We start from the raw sequence: 17,832 nt of genomic DNA, 5'->3' as shown, positions 1-17,832 counted from the left end.
ACATTCCAAAATGGTTTATTCCTCTTATACCATTGCAATTTGCCAGCAATTCATTTTGTTGTCAGTTAAAGGACACATTCTCTGTTTTAGCTACATTTAATGTTGTGGAATGTCTGTGAAACAAGTTATTTCTTGTTAACACTTATGTTATTGCAGCTACACTAAATGGCCAAAAGTATGTGGACACCTGACCATCACATCCAGCTTTGTTGCTTGAACATCTCATTCCAGATATAGTCCCCCATTGTGATTATACTAACCTCCACTCTTCTGGGAAGGCTTTCCACTAGATTTTGGAGTGTGGCTGTGGGGATTTGTGCTCATTCAGCCATAAGAGCATTAATGAGGTCAGGCACTGATGTCAGGTGAGATCCACATATGAGTGTGATGGTCAGATGTCCACAAACTTTTGGCTCATAGTGTATAAACAGTCGTTCCCTTAATTTCTCTTGATAAAAAAAAGCATGCAGCATGTAATGTTACTGAGAAAACACAAAATGCAACATCCTCCATCCTTAGACAAGTCCTCGCAAAATAGCTGTTACTATTGATAAGACGTTAGAAGCATCTTATTATAAGAGTCTCTTGACTGAAAAATTAAACAAGATACAATATTTTGTGTAGTAATAATGCTGACACTGATCACTGGTTGTTCGATCAAAGCAGCAGCATATATCTTATCTATGTCTACGTAGATATTTTACAGTAATCCTAAGATTTCATGTGTTTCAGTATTATTAGGTTCTATGTGGGAGAAGGGCAAATATAAACTTATAATATAAAGTTTAGACATTCTGGAAAACAGCTGGGATTTACTGAAAGAATATTATTAATGATGGATAAACATGTGTATGCATCATTTGATCTAATTAACTGTGTCTCTCTTACCTGTCTGACCTCCTCAAACATGAGTGAGGCGAGCCAGACATACAGGAGCAATTCCTTCCAAGATGGCGTAGGCTGGAAGTCCGTCATCAACACCAGAGCAAAGAGAAACAGGAAGCCAAAGTAAAACAGGATGTTCCAGTAGAACTTCACCTGAGGACAGGTGTACAGACCCACTAATCTCATCCAGCAGTTTAGTGGACGCACAGAGCTTGTGTCAGACTGGTCACTAATTGGAGAAAGGATAACAGTGTGACATAATCAGTCTTTTATGAAATAACACAAATATGCATTTTCAGGAAAAGAATAAAAATGGCTTATTATGTTGGTGATTGTGTACTTAATGTAGAAAAACTTATATATCCATCTTCAGTAGTCACCGTATGTCCACGTGCAGTGATAATTAGGCTCAGTAATGGGAAAATAATACTTTGATATATATTTGTATATGTTGTAAATTTAGTAAAATGAAAAGATAATCTTTATCCCATGACTCTGGCTTGTAGTACTGAGCACTGAGCATTCAAAAAAAACAAGATTGATTGTGGCTCCCTGACTAGGCAAACTGAAAAAAATCTGAGCTTTGGTACAGCCAGAAAGCAAATAGTGATATTGTTTTATTATCTTTGTTAATATAATAAAATAATAAAGATGGCACACATTTCAAAACAAATAACATTTGCCGTCCGGAAATAAAACTTAAGCCTTGTAATGTGGTATTTAGATCTATAGATATAGATTTAATGATGTTAATCTACTCAAACACTAAGACATAATCTAAGGCATTAAGACATTATGTTACCGAAAGTCAGGTTTGTTCCTGTCATTAACAGACGTCCCAGTCACTGAATCCATAACCAGTTTCTCCTCTTCTGTCCTCTCTGCTTCCCTGCGGATGACCTCATCACTCCTAAAAGGGACACACAGATACACATTTATCATCATCATTATATTTATATAATTATAAAAGATGCCTGATAATATGTATTCCATTAATGAATCTAACTGACTCTCCTTCCTAGCTTTCATAGTACAAGTTTCTTATAAATGTAAATATGCCAGCACCATTCTAAAAGAAACACTGCCCCTTGTGGCGGATCTTTGCATTGACAGTTCATAATTGTATAAATGAGAACTTACAGTATTACAGGTAAAATATGCAGTTTTACATTGTTATTGCAAATGATTTTGTTTAATGCCTTTCTGTAAGCACCAGGTCAAATTACTTATGTTTTAAAAGGCAGCCAATGTACAATGTAATATACAGTACATGGCCATTTAATTGTAATTTTTTTATTTTATATTTAAATTCTACTTTGTACTGCTGCTTCATCTGCTTTTCATACTAAATAATATAAATAATATACAATACTTATATATTATTTAATATTAATAATAGCCTCACAACAAGCATTTCGATGTACAATTGTCATTGACATTTTGTGCACATTACAAATACACTTGAAACTGAAACAAAAGTGTACGGCCACCTGACCATCACACCCATATGTGGTCTTTTCCCAAACTGATGCCACAAAGCTGGAAGCACATAATTGTATAGGATGTCTTTACATGCTGTAGCATTACAATTTCCCTTCACTGGAATTAGGCGCAAACCTGTTGCAGCATGACAATGCCCCGTGCACAAATTGAGCTGCATGAAGACATGGTTTGCCAAGGTTGGAGTGGAAGAACTCGAGTGTCCTTCACAGAGCCCTGACCTCAACACCACTGAACACTTTTGGGATGAACTGGAATACCTTGTGGCTGAATGAGCAAATCCCCACAGCCACACTTCAAAATCTAGTGGGAAGCCTTTGCAGAAGAGTGGAGGTTATTGCAACAGCAAAGGGGGACTAAATCTGGACAGGGTGTTCAACAAGCACATATGGGGATGATGGTCAGGTGCCCACAAACCTTTGGCCATATAGTGTACCACATACAGCATATAATATACACAAATAAATTTGCAGACACTTTGAAAAAAAAAAATAAAAAAGACAACAAATGTTTTTGACACTAGCAGACATTTTATATTATATGTTTCAGGAATATTCCTTCATTATCACAATTAACAAGAGAAATCATTTGGTATATGTTGGTGTATTGTGTATATTTAATAATGAGAAAGGCCAATATGTTCCTGAGAAAGAGGTTCTCTCTTTTTTTCCCCAAATATATTTCAGAATTTTTTTTTGGAATATATTTAGAATAGTTGCTGCAGGATATAGCCACAGGATACACCCACAATTCATTTTTAACTTCAGTGAGTTCTTTGTATTTGTAGATAAATTGTAAAATGTATTTCTTTCATTTCTTCTTTCATTCAAGACCATTCTGAGATCATTTATCTGGCCCTAATGATATCACTTGGCTATGATAAAAAGGCCAGGATGCATTGGTATACCAGTTCTTGTTTAGAGAATGTGCTATAATGCGGTGTTACCTATAGACCAGAAATCCAGTGTAGATAAGAGGAAAGAAGAACATGCACAGCAGCAGCTTCCATTGTGGGTTTTCCACTGCTAACTCACCACACCAGATCTGAGTTAGCAAAGCCTGAGAAAACAGGATTCACTCAGCCACGTTACATCTAATATAATGTTTTCTAAATGCAATACCTTAGTTTTTGTTGAGAGTATCAAGCCACACTGTGTTTACCTGGACCCCTGAGTGGGCTATGAAGCTCTTGTCATGGGCCTCAAGAGCGAGACAGAGATTGGTTGTTCTACCCCATGATGGAGAGACACGGGTCAGCAGTTTCTGTGCTCGCTGCTCGTCGTAGCGATAGCACTCGCTGAACACACCTGTGATAGAAAACAGGAATATATTTCAGAGAAGCTGAGTTAAAGATGCTTATGTTTGTGATTACTGTTTTTTAAATAATTGGGGGAGTTTGTTTAAATGGAGTGACTGGCTAACCTTAAGCTACTTCAAGTTTTAGCTAAGGTCATACAGACAATAGTAAATTATTCTGAAATTTAGCTAGGGTTAGCCGCCTTGCTTTATGCCATCACTTCGTTCCGTTATGTTGGCTGGATATTTATTATATCAGCCAGCTTAGATAACAAAATGAGTGATATACCAAGAAACCTGCATAGAACTTCCTGCTGAGGGTCTGCTAGAACAGTTTGCAGCAGAACAAGAACAAGTTTACTACAGAAATGTCAAGAGCTTCAGGTGCATGTTGTAAATTGCGTGTGCATTCATGAGACTGGACTGTTGTGTCTAAAACTGTCAATCACCTCATCAACAACGCACTTTTATTTATCATCAAATAACTCCTATAAAATGCTTTCACTGTGAAGAAAAATATTGGAGGAGCTATCAAGGTCAACTGAACTTGGAAAAAAGATAGAACACTATTCCTGAAAATAATTTGTAATTTAAATAACTTAAAATGGAGGTATGGCTTGTGTTCCATTCACTAACAAGGGAATGGGAAGGATTAGAAATTGTACGACAGCCAGCCACTAGAGGGCCTCAGAGACATTTTGACTTCACTTTTAAACCCCTGTTACAACCACTCATATAAAAAAATCATTGTGTCACGATCAGGTATAACTAATCTGTACTCCAACCTCAACTGCAGGTAATTAGGTGAGCAAGCATTTTTGAGGTTATTGAGTTTGTGCATGCTCAAATTTGCTCGCTCCAACCAGACACGTGCTTGATATGCCAAATATTACATTTTTGCCTGGTTGCCTTTGCCAGGAGAAGACTTAACTGTAGAAGTTAGCATCACCAAGATGAATGAAATGAATGAATGAATCAAACATACTATCCCAATATTCCAAACCATGTCTTGCAAAATTACTGTTTTGCATTGGCCATCTCAGCCTGCAAATATGGTCTCTACTGAAGAACATGCATGAGCCTATGAAACCTTAGAGCTTGCAATTATTTGAGCAAATGAGTATTCAAGATCCCCCTAAGTGTTTCCAATCTTGTTAAATAATTCAGGAAAAGGCTAAGTCCTATTATTCTGTCCAGAGGAGACTTAACCAAATATTCATTGTTGGCAGAAAAATGCAGTAGTTAATATTGAAGTATATAAACTGTATTGTGACAATATATGTTTAATTTAAAATAATAGTCATTACATATGTTATTATTATCTATTTATTTTTCCTAATTGTCATGAAAGGTGCTAGTAATTATGAAATTGGTTGTTATATGAAAAGTGTGTATATTTCACTATACCAATGGCTTGTTTCTCATAGTGATCAGCAAGCTCTCTCATCGATCCAGCCTCTTCCCCATTATCTCCTCCTTCCCGAGCAAGCTTCTTCAGTATTTTACTGGCAGCCAGAGCAGCGGCAATACAATCACTGCACTGCAGACACACACACACACACACACACTTTAGTTATGTATGTAACACTATTCAAAGCGAGTGGTGTCTTTATGTGTGCTTAAGTCTTTAGGTAGGTGCACAAGTAACAAAGTCCTCACTTTGTAAACATGACCTCAAAAAATGTCCCTGCTATACTATGTCTCCAGTGCTTGGAGTGCTGCCTGTAGGATTTTTTTAGCCTCACTGGTAATACAAGTGGATGAAGCTCTGCATGAAACCCATGCACCCAAACATAAGAGAGCTGCCATGTTGGTGCTCAAAGTTCTCAAAGGAGAATGTGGTTTGTATCACTAACATGCAGGTACAGTGGCTCCCGGGCCTTAATAAGATAACACCCATAACTGGAGATGCAGTCGGTCCAAAAAAGATGTAGCTCTCAACCGTAGAGATTCTGCATCTGCTGTTTCAGCCATCATGTCTATTTTGTCAGGTCACTGTTTAATGATCTCGTAAAGATAGCTCTTTCATAAGATTGTTACACTGTGAGACAGCCCAATCACTTGCTGAAACATGACAAAACAAGTTAGGTGTTTGATCATTTCTGTTGGGTGGAGGATCAATTTTTATATACGCTAAGGAAGTCTTAATTCTAGTCTGCAGCACATTAGTTGCTGCTGGCTGGCCAGGCTTTCTATAGGGCTGTGTAACTGAGACTTCTGCCCATTTCTGTTCCTGCTGCATCAATGAAGCAGAGGGCCTTACTTTTTTTTTCTTTTTACAGGGCTCATCAGAGGGGTTTGCTGTCCACTTTGCTCCCTCTGTCACAGCAGTAAAAGAAGATAATCAGGAGTCAGCAGACTTGGCCTGTTGCTTATGTCTGAACCCAGGACTGATTCTGGGCTTGTTTAGGGAGTGGCTTATTATTGAAAATTTGTTTTTATATTATAGTGAACTGTGGATCAAATGCTCAATTTCATACACATTTTTATGCAGAAACACCTGAAGTCACCAGGGCAGTGGTAGAAGTGGAAACCAGAGTCTCACTGTTAATTTAATGGCCACGGGTAGACATCTGGTGAACCATGGTGATTTATGCAGCTGACTGTCACTATGTTGTTTGAGCAGATCAAAATGTGATGGAGTCTCAGCAAGTGTAGGAAGAACCTGCCAGGCGTTAATCTCTTGTATCACACTGCTCCTTATCCAGTGAGAGAGGTGTCCATGGTGACCATCTTTCTCCAGTGGAGAGACTACGAGAAAGGTCTTGGATTGGTTTGTTGGTTGCACCTGGGGTACAGCTGTAGGCTGTTGACTCATTTCTGAAATTCTCTTAGTTCCAGCTGGATCCAGAGGACCAGTACTGCTGGCACCATCAATATCCCCAGCATTCTCATAGAAATTGGAATCTGATATAGCAGCCTGCTCTCATTTTGTTGGAGCTCATTATGATGTCTGTCATGTGGTGAGGTGTGAGGGTAGCTATCATCCTCACTGAATCCAGCTCTACACTGATAAACAGAGTGATTCAGCTCTGTGTTACCCTGATAGTGAGCTTTGACATGTGTGTGAGATAAGATTGCATGTATCTTGAACAGCTTGCTCTGTGGTGGAGGCACAGAGGGGCTAGCCGGCTAAGTGTGCGAGGATCCTGCCACCTCTGCCTATCAGAGATGACAGGGAAGCCTGCATGAAGAACATCTGTTGGGCTAGAGACAGCTTGAAGCATAGAACTTTGAACAGGTGCACCTGTCTCATGAAGGTGAACCTCAAAAATAGGCCTGTGTTCTGGAGCAGGAACAAGAAAGTATGCATCACATAGGTTTACCAAAGTAAACCAGTCTTGTGATGAATAATGGCATGAATAACGCCAGACATTTTGTTCCCTTTTGGACAGAGACTGAAGGTTTCCCTTTTGGACAGAGACTGAAGATTTCTGAAAGTCCTCCCTTTTCCCTTGTTATATTTTCAGAAACTTCAGTCTCTGTCCAAAAGGGAACAAAATTCTTGGGACAGAGCAGCAACGTTTATGGGATCTGGAATTGATGAAGCCTGCGGCCTCAATATGGTTGGGGGCTGACGGTGGAACTGGAGTTCATACCCTTGTGACTTGGTCATCAGGACCCTGAACAACTCTGTGAGGTTTTCTCAGATTTCAGGCATTTAGAGGTGGATCAGGGGCCCATGGTTTTTTGATAAGTCCTTGGGTGTGTGGTTCAGTATGGCTGTGGCTCCAATGTGGCCTTTGGGCCTTCAGAGGGGATTGGAGTGTTGGCTCGATCTTATGCAGTCCAGTACGTAATTAGGCCGGTCTGTGTTTTTCTGTTGGCTTCTGAAGCCTGGGCTCTCCGATCTAGAGCCTCTTTAGCCCAGGTATGCAGTGAAGACCTTGCAGGGTCGCTTGTGACATTCACATCTGACAATGAGTGTTGATCAAACTGGTGGAGAATTTTCCCTTTACTCAAGCCATGTATTATAATGTTAAATGTTAGGCCTTGATCAGCTTTGTGACATAGAAACCAGTCTCAACCATGTAGACTAGCTCCTAGCCAGGCCCCTCTCTGGATGCTACATGAACTGAAGTCAAGTAGTGTGACTCAGTTGTCAGTTTTTCCTCTAGCTGAAAGAGTCTCCCAGACATGGCCATGGGGCTTCATGCTGTTAGAAGTGCTTCGCTACAGGGTGTGAGACATTGGGTGGCCTCAGAATCAGTTTCTAGGTCTGTTGCAGTGCTTATAAAGTTAGCACTGGTACAGCTTTGTATTCAGCAAAGCTGTACATCTGGTCCAGCATGTACAATAGCGAGTAGAGAAAAGAAGAGGAAGTGACCTTGCACAAAGTTTTTATTGACTACTAAGTCAATATCACTTCATGACTTGAAGACTCTTGGAAAGCCTCAGTATGGTGCATACTACACTATAGCACATTCAGGTGTTAAAAGGTGGTTAGGAGGGGTGAAGCAGAACCCTTTTCCTGCCATCACCATCATCCGAAGGTGGCAACAATTACAGGAAATGGGAGGCTTGTAAATCTTTTCACTAGAACTGTAATTTAACTTGTAGGTAGCAGAGAGCTCTAAAAAGTATAGACTGTCCATTATACTGAACATCTATTATTAGGCTAATTAGGTGTTAAGTGGACTACTGAGTTATTCCCAAGAAAAAATAACCAAAGAAACCTAGAATGATATTTTTCGGAGAGTGTACTTATATTAGAACCTGTTCCCAAGTGATTTGTGCCAAGTCTTTCTGATTCTGCAGCACACTCCAAAGGAACAGATCTCTGCCTGCATCACACACTGTGTCTGGGACCCTCGCCTCCCCTGAGCAGGTCAGCTCTGGAACCTGGCTTTTGGGTGTGGTCTGTAAATCCAAAGGAAAAGGTGATTTATTTGAGTACACTGATATTTTTTGTTTGAACATGTTGATGAACATGAACACACTTATACTTACTCCACTCTCATCTGAGACATGAAGACATACAGATGTTTTTGCACTTACAAGGTATGTAGTAAGGAATGTGATATATAGTGAAATATGTAAGTCTCTATGGCCTCAATCAAACTCACTATAAATCCCTCGTCATCACTGGATATCTCTATTTTGTGAAGGGGTGGCAATGGGTGGTAGAGCGGTTGAGTGAAGCTGCCCAGCAGGCGCCGCACTTCAGCAGCCACATGGCTCAGGGTAACCCTCTTGCTTCCCTGTGCTCGCTTGGCCAGTTTGCGCAAAAACAGACAGCTGGGAAGATGCTTATACAGGTCACACAGTGTATCTTCGTGTTTGAGGAACTGCATGATGCATAGTCCATTCTCCAGCAGTAGATGTACAAACTCAGGCTTATGGCCCACCAGGGCGGAGAACATGGCCTGATGCAGATCACAGGACTGAGGGAAAGTAGCACATGGAATAATTACCTTAATTTTTATTTATTTGGTTAATGTTTTTATCAGAAGTAAAGAGGCAGAATCCAATCCAAGAAGGACTGTACTTAAATGATGGGTGAGATAGACCTCTGTTACTTGTTTTTTGCACTAAATTTTTGGTAAATTAAAATTTTTTGTCATTACATAATACCCAGTATTATGTCAGTGCTAATAGTGCACAATAGTTACTACTACTACAAAAAATGCATTAATACAAATCTGTTGTGAATTACTCTACAGAATGTTCCTTTAACAAAGAAAATCTTATTTAAAAATGTACAGATTCAAATAAACAAGGCTTGTGTGATTAGAATTTTCCAATTTCAAAAAACAAAGTGCCAAGAAATGGTTACTCTAACAGCACCCATACAATTTAGTAAGAATTTGCAAATATGAGACTATATTGAAAAAAGACTTCTAATTTCAGTTAAAAGCATTTACTACTCTCAGCACTGCACCAGAGTGGAGAATTCTATAGTGCTGGAGTATAAATATTCAACAGACCTTCCATTTACTTTCTTCAGTGAAGATCTCACTCTCTGCAATGTCCACACGGTTCCATGCCACAGCCAGCTGCAGCTGTCTCTCTCTGTTCACATTGTCACTGCACCGGGGGGCTGTGGAGATAAAACTAGTTTTCCCTCTTCTGTTGTTCATCAATTACCAACACAAATTTTAAAAAACTTGAAGAAAACCTTTTTCATGCACGTCACACAACATCACTTTGTTAATCTCTTAATAACCAATTATCTTAAAGTGTTATTCAGTGTCTATTATGAAACTGAAAAAGAAAGTATTATGAGAGTCTGGTGAAGTATAAGTGCCATCCATCAACAAGCCCTGGGAGTTTATAGTATGAGGTTCCATAAAATGTAATATGAATAAGCTGTTCAGCAGACCCAGTGGAAAGCTAGCAGATGATAGACTATGTTAAATCCATAGCCACTAATGGAAGTATAAAGCTGTACCAGACTTTGCTGGCCAAATTTCCATTAGGGTACTATATTCCTTACAGTTAGGAATTCCTCTGAGTATTAATCTCTGAGTATTTTCAGCTAATGAAGGGCAAGACAGATACAAATGTGGAAATTAGATCAAATTGCACCTTTTAGAAAAGCTTGGAGAATGGCAACATCCACATCATTGTTTTTCTCCTCGTCGATGCGGAACACCGTCAACAGCTGCGGGATCTGGACAATGTCTTGAATCTGTGCAAAATATGGTAACACGATAGGGGGCTCACATATTAGAAGTTAATTTGTAGCTAATATTTTCATATAAATCATGAATACATTTGACAGCATTAACAGCTTATTAGTGCTTTGTTTAGTTTTCTTATGTTTATACTATGTATTGTAGGTGCTACCTGATTCTCCAAAATATCTGCCATTTCTGTTTTTTTATTTTTATTTTTAATGATTAATAAAATATTGGTGGAATTGTTCCACTAATAAATTCCACTAATAAATGCCCAACAGGCATAGAAAAAATGAAGCTAATAGTGTGTAAACAGGAAATTCATATTCCCATATTACAATTTTGATAACAGTTAACATTAAAGTTCATGTACCGTTATGTAAATAGCAATCAAAACCAGTAATAATTAAATTTCCCCATGTCCTTGTGTAAAACCAATACAGTCCAAGTTGAGCTTAATTGTATAATAATAAATATAAATATTTGGAAAAAACTATACTTCTTGCACAGTGCTGTGCCACAATCTGGACCTGAAATGTCAATATTTACATGGTAAATTATAGCGTAGCTTTAATTTATTTTCCACAAAAAAAAAAAAAAAACCTCAAGAACTGCAGTATATTTTGTTATTTACTGTCTAGGGTCAGAATGGTTTTTGTTCCAACCTTTTTGGTCCACTCAGTGATGTCCAGTTCAGAAAAGGTCTCATATTCTTCTGCAAAAAACTTCTTCAACAGTCGTTGGATGAGTGCTATTGTGACCTTGGACAAAGGTAGGCCAGCCACGTTGGCGATGACATCAGCCAGGCGCCCAGAACCTTCCAGAACAACACACGGAGTGCTGTTCATCATGGAGTTGTAGATTGTCTGTGGGAAGTGATAGGTGGCTTCAGAGCAAAATGGACAGTACATGTTGGTTGAGAAAGAGAACATGTATTTGATCTCACATTTAGGGTTCCAGGTCCACCATCTAGTACCACACACACGACTGGAATCTTCAGTTCACTCTCTGGTAAGGATGATTATCAATCCATTAGACAAAATATATAAAAAAGAGACTGGAGTTTTTCATCACACACCAAAACAAATCTGCACACTCACCTGGGTTTTCTAGAGGCTGGGCTGAGATCAGTTTCTCCAGTCGCCCACGAAGTTCAATCTCAGCCCCATATTTGCCAGATGTTCCATCATCCACCAGCAGGAAGTGAGAGTGATTAACATCCAGGCAGGATAAGTGGCCCTGACCATGTTCATCCAGATAGTAATGAGCAGGAAAGCGACCCTGAACAAATGCAATAGACAGAGAGACAGACAGATAGATAGACAGAGCGACAGACATTTTAGGGTGACATATGATCAAATCAGGGTTCAGGTACTGTCTGTGTTGAGTTTTGAATTTTAAACGCATGTCTCTGTGTGGGTTTCTTATGGATTCTATTGTTTCCTCCCACTTCCTCAACACATGCCAGGTGGATTGGTTACTCTAAATTGCCCCCTAGGTGTAAATGAGTGTATAAATGTGTGTGTGCATGGTGCCCTGCAGTGGACTGGCATCTCATCCAGGTGTATTCCCGGGATAGGCTTCCTGACCAGGATAAAGTGCTTACTGCAGATGAATAAATTAAATCATATTTATTTTATATATATTATACATAAATATATATATAATATATATTGTGTGCATTTGACCTGCCAGTAACCAGGTAAAATAAAATGGCCTAAAATAATGTGTTACAAAAGTAAATCTAAAACAAATAGATGAATTTAGACCCTGTCATATGACCTGACAGGAGGAGAACATGTACAGAATCTCCATACAGAGAGTAACTTGAGCTCGGGATCTAACTGGGGACCCTGGAACTGTGAAGTGGCCACGCTAACTGTTGCCCCACCATGTTAAGTTGCTCTGAATAAGAGAATCTTGTCAAATGATTTGAAAAAGTATTCACATCTGGGTGAACCAGAGCCTGGCGGTTGTGGATGACCCCCCATGTGGCCACTCCGATAGCCACAATCTGGCCCCCTACAGCATTACTGCTCAGATTATAGTCGCGTACTGCTCTCCCAACATGTTTCATCACACCTGTGTGTGTTCCCCCAGTCAGGATCCATGCACCTGCAACAGAGAGAATTGAATTGCTTTGGTACAACTGCTGCTGTAATCATAAAAACTGTCCTGTGCTCATTCCAGGACTCATATTCACAATATGCTTGTTCCACCCACTGAGTTCCCTTTGAGTTTACAGCATACAGTTGTAGAATTTATAGATGATTTATAATCCCACTATTGGATGTTATTCAGTAGGGGGTGTATTCCCTTTTGAGTCTGGCTCCTCTAAAGGTTTCTTCATGTCCTCTCAGGGAGTTTTTCCTTACCACTGTCACCTCTTTCTTGTTCATTATGGATCTAAATCTACATTTGCATTTCTGTAATGCTGCTTTGTCATAACATCTCATGTCAATTATCAACTGAACCAGCTGGGCAATTTGGCATAATTTTGCATTTCAGCCAAAGCAGTTTTACAGAAATCTGTGTCTAAAACTCTAATAAGCAAGCCAAAGGCAACAGTAGTAAGTAGAGATGACCTAAGCAAGAGATTTTGAGAGGAGCCAGAAGTTTACCCATCCTCCTCTGGGAAATAGTGGGATAATAATAATAATAATAATAATAATAATAATAATAATAATAATAATAAGGCTCAGTCACCTCCTGTTCTATTACTCTAGAGCAGTGTTCTTGCAAAAGGTGTGTACCTGTGGTTTGGGCCACTTTAATTAGTCCTCTACGGAACTTGTTTTTCAGGTCAGACTTAATGTAGAAGTTTTTGGCTCCTCCTGTCACTGATATTAACAAGTTAGGGGGCTGGAGCTTCCAATGCTCAGTCATCAGTTGGTACAGCTTCTCGACAGGCGTATCAGAAGATACACGGACATACTGGTCCCACACGAACACATGGAATCACACAAAAACAAAGAAACAAACATATTAAAGCTCAAATTCCAATGTCTCCATAGTAAATAAAGGGAGCAGACAAACATAGTTTCTCAGAGACATCCAATTCCCATTTACCTTGCCTGTTTTCTGTCCGATTCCTCCAAAGCTAATGTCTCCAAATGCATCAGTAGGAACCTCCCTCATGTGCCTGTGTTTGTAATACTGCTGCCCCATGTACTCCTCTGGCTTGATGGCATCATCATTGTGATGGGTCTTTGGATAGCCACACATACAGATTCCCTCTCTGATTACAAAAGCCAACATAGACACATGTTCCTTGTTAAACACTGGCCTATTAACACAACAGTAAAATCATATATCTCTAAGTAGACTGGCTTGAACATGCAAGGTCAGAACAGCGATGCATATTTGCTGACGTATACCTGCCATCTTCTACATAGAAACAGCACTCTTTTTTCTTGATGTTGTCTTTGATCCAGGAGGAGAAAGAGCAGCGCTGGAAAGAGGAAGACAGAGACAGATATCTGCTTTTAGCCACAGACACAGCTAGAGCCTGCACTCCGTCTTCCATCGACATGCTCACACAGACACAGACACATTAACACACACCAGAGTGAACAAAAAAAAGGCACACTGCAGTGGAGTGTGTGCAGTGGAGCGAGTGTATGGAGCTTGTGCTCTCGGTCACAACACTGATGACGTCACTACAAAGAGACACGAGAGGATGCCAGGAGACTGCTGAGAAAGATGCTGAACAGGATGAGAAAGCTCCATTAGTGTCTCATGTGTCAGTGAAATTAAACTTTCCAAACAGAGAAAGCACTTAGCTCAGTTAAAATGGGCTCACTTACATTTCACCACACAAGAAGATTTATAAACCATTTTCATTAATACTATCTTAAAGTGTTTGACTTGGTTTTGAAGATGTAAGGATTTAAAGACAAAAATAAAAAATAAAGGTTTCTGTGTCAAGATTGTGTAATTACTGTATGTGAAATAAGAATTCAACATCACATATAAAATATTCAAAAAAAGTTTCCAAACATAAAATGATTGCCTCACCTTGTTTATTTGTGACATCAGGGGGCTCAATCCTATTTTTCCTAACTGGAGGTTTTCCACCTTCATTGGATGTATTTTACTCTCTCTTCTGGGCATTTCTGTAAAAATATTTACACAAAATGTGGATGTCAAATGCATAAACATCTTGAACATGCTTATATATATGATATTAAATGTTACCAAAGCCACATGCAAAAACTGTAACAAGGACAAAAGCCACTAGATACTGTATATCAGAAGAATTCCATCTAAAATAGCAAAGAATGCTCTTCCAAGGATGATTTTTTTTTTTTGCACACACAATTCGTCTTATAGCAGCTGTGAATTATCTCACCTTGATTCACACCCTAGAATATTGAATTCACATGCAACGCTCATACTGAGAGTCATATAATCAAATACATCCTGTACATTCAACAGAATCAGTAACTTTAGCAATTTCCTCTTCATGACCAAGGTACTATAAATTATCACAGGCTTAAAATTAAAATGGGTTCCTCTTTACAGTGTAGTTTTACTCAATCTGGAAAGCTGCTTTGTGGAAAAGTCTATTGGTCAAAGTGCAATACAAATACAATCTCAGCCTTATTGATATTGGCATTGCGCAGTTATGATCCAGACTACCACAAAACACTGAGGAATAAAAATCTACTTACTGTACATTGTTTCTTGTTCTTTGTCCTGCTGCAGCGTCAGAGGAATACTGTTCGTAAGAGCATTGATCTATCAAAATATAACACTACAGTGACGACAGCAGTACTTCATATCTACATCAGTGCAATTCCAAGCATCTCACCTCCTCCCACCAGCTTTGGCTCTAAACATGAAATGATACATTTAATCTATTGATTTACCAACTCCATCCCCATTACCAACATATACACTGTCAATCACAGTACAGGAGAAATTCATGACATACATTTTTCCTAGACAAACAAGAAGGCAAGATGTTTCTTTGCCTCTGAATCCAATCATTCTCTGGAGGAGAAAGAATCTTTAATGCAAAAAAGCAAATATCCATCTGTAGTGTGCATCTTACCTTGTTTTCACCCACAAAAATATGTGTAAGTGTTTCAGTAGTGCCGCTGTCTCTGATCTCCCCCATTGCTTCAAGTGCTTTCAGATCTGAGTTCATTAGAGTTCTATGAATAAAAAAAAGAGGAATTAAACTGAGTAGCGTGAGTAGTAGCTTTAGTGCTGGTTCGGGCGTCAGACTTCAATTGTTTCTAAGGTTTCTAAAGCTGTTTGCTTGTCTTTCACACCTGAATCAGTGATCAGTAGTCGCAGTGATGGTTGCTGAGTGACGCCTAAACTCAGTGTTAAGTTTTGAATCAGCAAAGTGTCAAGTAGTACCCAACCTGTTCAAATGAGCTTATGTGCCAATGTGCCAAAAGCATTTTAAAGGGTAAAAGAATAGCCCTTGGGTTAGTATGAAAGTTATGCTCTGTGCTCTGATTGACATGAGGTTATCTGTTGTAGAGATTTACTTTTCATGTGTACTGAATTCTTAAAGAGAAAGGGCTGTCTTATCTGATCTTTTGTATAATAATGCATACAGTATATTTGCAAAAGTGTGTGACAATAAGTTATTCAGTTTACATTCTGCTTCTGCAGAGTCTATTTATCCATCTTAATTTATTATTGACTTAGAGTTTCACTACTGCCTCAACTGGGACAATTTTCCAGAATGTTTGAAATAAACTAGATGACACTCATGATTTAAGTACCACGTTTACATCATCATAATCTAAAAGAAGAAGAAATATCTGTTTTTTTTTTCTCTCTCAGGATAATATTTCTCAAACGTGAAGTATAGTTCATGTAATTAAATGTATTAGAAATTCTAATATGCGCAGAAGGCAAAGTAGTAGAGGTGGACATCTGGTGTCCTCTGCTGGGCTGTTTGACAATTACACACATAAATATCAGACTTTAAAAAAAAGTATTTTTGTTTCTATTACTCATAGTTAAAATGCCAAAACTAAGTAGCATATAGTAAGTAGTATATTAAAGTGTTTATATACAGTATATGTGATAGGTACTGATGCATATCACAATGGCAGTTTTTTTTCTCAACTTCTTTATTTAATAAGCTTAATATTTATCCTCCATTGCGACCCTGGCCAGGATAAAGTGGCTGAAAGTGAATGAGTGAGATGCCGACAGATAAAAAACAGACAGACACCAAGTGTGTACTTGCCCCAGGGATAATCTTGATAAACATACTTTGCTTTTGTTTTGTAGTTTGTGCAGCTCTCAAGGTTCATGTGGGAAGTGAGTGTATCCAGTCACTACAGAGCCACTGATTTAATCAACTCTTTGAAGGCTCTGCCAGATATTGCTTTTGAGTCAGTTTTCTCTACTGGCTTTCACTTTTGGAGTAAGACTGTGACTCTTACCTTAGTAAATCCTCTGCTGCTTAAATGTCACCTTTCTTAATTCCAGATGCTATCTTTATATTGCTCACTTGTGCGTTAGTGTACACATGTAACTTGTGACTCCCCATGTTTCAGTTTCAGTCCCAAAACATCTCATTTATAGCAATTACCTCTGATGCTCCCTGAGTACAAGCTTTTATTACATACTGATGCATCTCTTTTTCTCTCTCTCTCTCCCTCTCTCTCTCTCTCTGTATCATTTCCACTATGATCTTTTTGGTTAATTAAGGTTTATGATTAAATGTAACTGCAAATGTAAACAATTTGTGAAGTCCAAAAATAAACAAAATTAATCAGAAAAAGAAAAATGTATATTTTATTTATATATGTTGATATGGTGAAGAGTACTGTAAGGAGATGATTATAAAAGGTATTTATGGTCACTAATTTTTCCACCATGAAAGAGTCTTCAGAGGAATCAGTGCTTTCTCTGTATTCAACAAAAAGAAAAAAAGAGGGCTTGACTGTTTATATCTGTTATAACTAAAGTGATAACAGAAATTAACATGTTTAATGGATGCTCCACAACATTTAATGGGTAAAAAAATATGTCATTCTTTATTATGTGAAAAAATTGTAATTGTTGGCAAATTGGCAAAGTGTTACTCCTTGAGCAACACTTGAGCTCCTTGAATGTTCTTTGAATTAAATTAGTAACCCATTATATTCTATGAATATCTGTTATTATGGTCAGCTCTCTTAACATAATTAAGCTTCATATGATCATATGTGATCCTTGAAATTAATCCTGGAACTGTCTTATTTATTTAGCAGAATGAATTTAATTGAATTTAATTGAATTAAATTGAATGTTTTTGCATCAAACTATGACAATTTTTTTCTTTGCAACCAACAAAATATCGGTTATGGGCTATAACCCTGCTGAAGCACTGGTTAAATGGTTAGCTACTCAACTTTGTTGTCTGTTTTGTATTTTTATTTCACTAGGCAAGGGATTTATAATTCAGCAGGGACTTATGATTCACTAGAGATGTATAAGAAAAAGACACAAAAGGACATTAAGACAAAATAACCCTTTCATAAACATCTGGAAAGGAAATTCATTACGCTGCTTC

The 17,832-nt window shown here is 38.4% G+C and overlaps 1 protein-coding gene across 1 annotated transcript in view; it reads right to left on the bottom strand.

Annotated features, from left to right (window-relative positions):
* Nucleotides 1-15,099, bottom strand: part of trpm2 (transient receptor potential cation channel, subfamily M, member 2) — a 30,032-nt gene extending 14,933 nt beyond the window's left edge. The window contains exons 1-18 of the mRNA XM_034304325.2: nucleotides 14,975-15,099; nucleotides 14,319-14,416; nucleotides 13,679-13,752; nucleotides 13,371-13,539; nucleotides 13,055-13,235; nucleotides 12,250-12,416; nucleotides 11,402-11,582; nucleotides 11,248-11,309; nucleotides 10,967-11,167; nucleotides 10,210-10,312; nucleotides 9,609-9,721; nucleotides 8,748-9,065; nucleotides 8,398-8,541; nucleotides 5,089-5,221; nucleotides 3,547-3,692; nucleotides 3,332-3,444; nucleotides 1,688-1,795; nucleotides 889-1,114 (exon numbers count right to left, since the gene is read on the bottom strand). Of these exons, the coding sequence (XP_034160216.2) occupies nucleotides 889-1,114; nucleotides 1,688-1,795; nucleotides 3,332-3,444; nucleotides 3,547-3,692; nucleotides 5,089-5,221; nucleotides 8,398-8,541; nucleotides 8,748-9,065; nucleotides 9,609-9,721; nucleotides 10,210-10,312; nucleotides 10,967-11,167; nucleotides 11,248-11,309; nucleotides 11,402-11,582; nucleotides 12,250-12,416; nucleotides 13,055-13,235; nucleotides 13,371-13,539; nucleotides 13,679-13,752; nucleotides 14,319-14,416; nucleotides 14,975-14,981 (2,544 nt within the window). The 5' untranslated portion in view covers nucleotides 14,982-15,099. The remainder of the gene's footprint in view (nucleotides 1-888; nucleotides 1,115-1,687; nucleotides 1,796-3,331; nucleotides 3,445-3,546; nucleotides 3,693-5,088; nucleotides 5,222-8,397; nucleotides 8,542-8,747; nucleotides 9,066-9,608; nucleotides 9,722-10,209; nucleotides 10,313-10,966; nucleotides 11,168-11,247; nucleotides 11,310-11,401; nucleotides 11,583-12,249; nucleotides 12,417-13,054; nucleotides 13,236-13,370; nucleotides 13,540-13,678; nucleotides 13,753-14,318; nucleotides 14,417-14,974) is intronic.
* Nucleotides 15,100-17,832: the final 2,733 nt, after the last annotated feature.

This window comes from Pangasianodon hypophthalmus, chromosome 5, assembly GCF_027358585.1.
Source record: "Pangasianodon hypophthalmus isolate fPanHyp1 chromosome 5, fPanHyp1.pri, whole genome shotgun sequence".
NCBI classification, from domain to species: Eukaryota; Metazoa; Chordata; class Actinopteri; order Siluriformes; family Pangasiidae; genus Pangasianodon; species Pangasianodon hypophthalmus.
The sequence above is the reverse complement of the archived record's forward strand: the minus strand, read 5'-3'. Positions and strand labels throughout refer to the sequence as shown.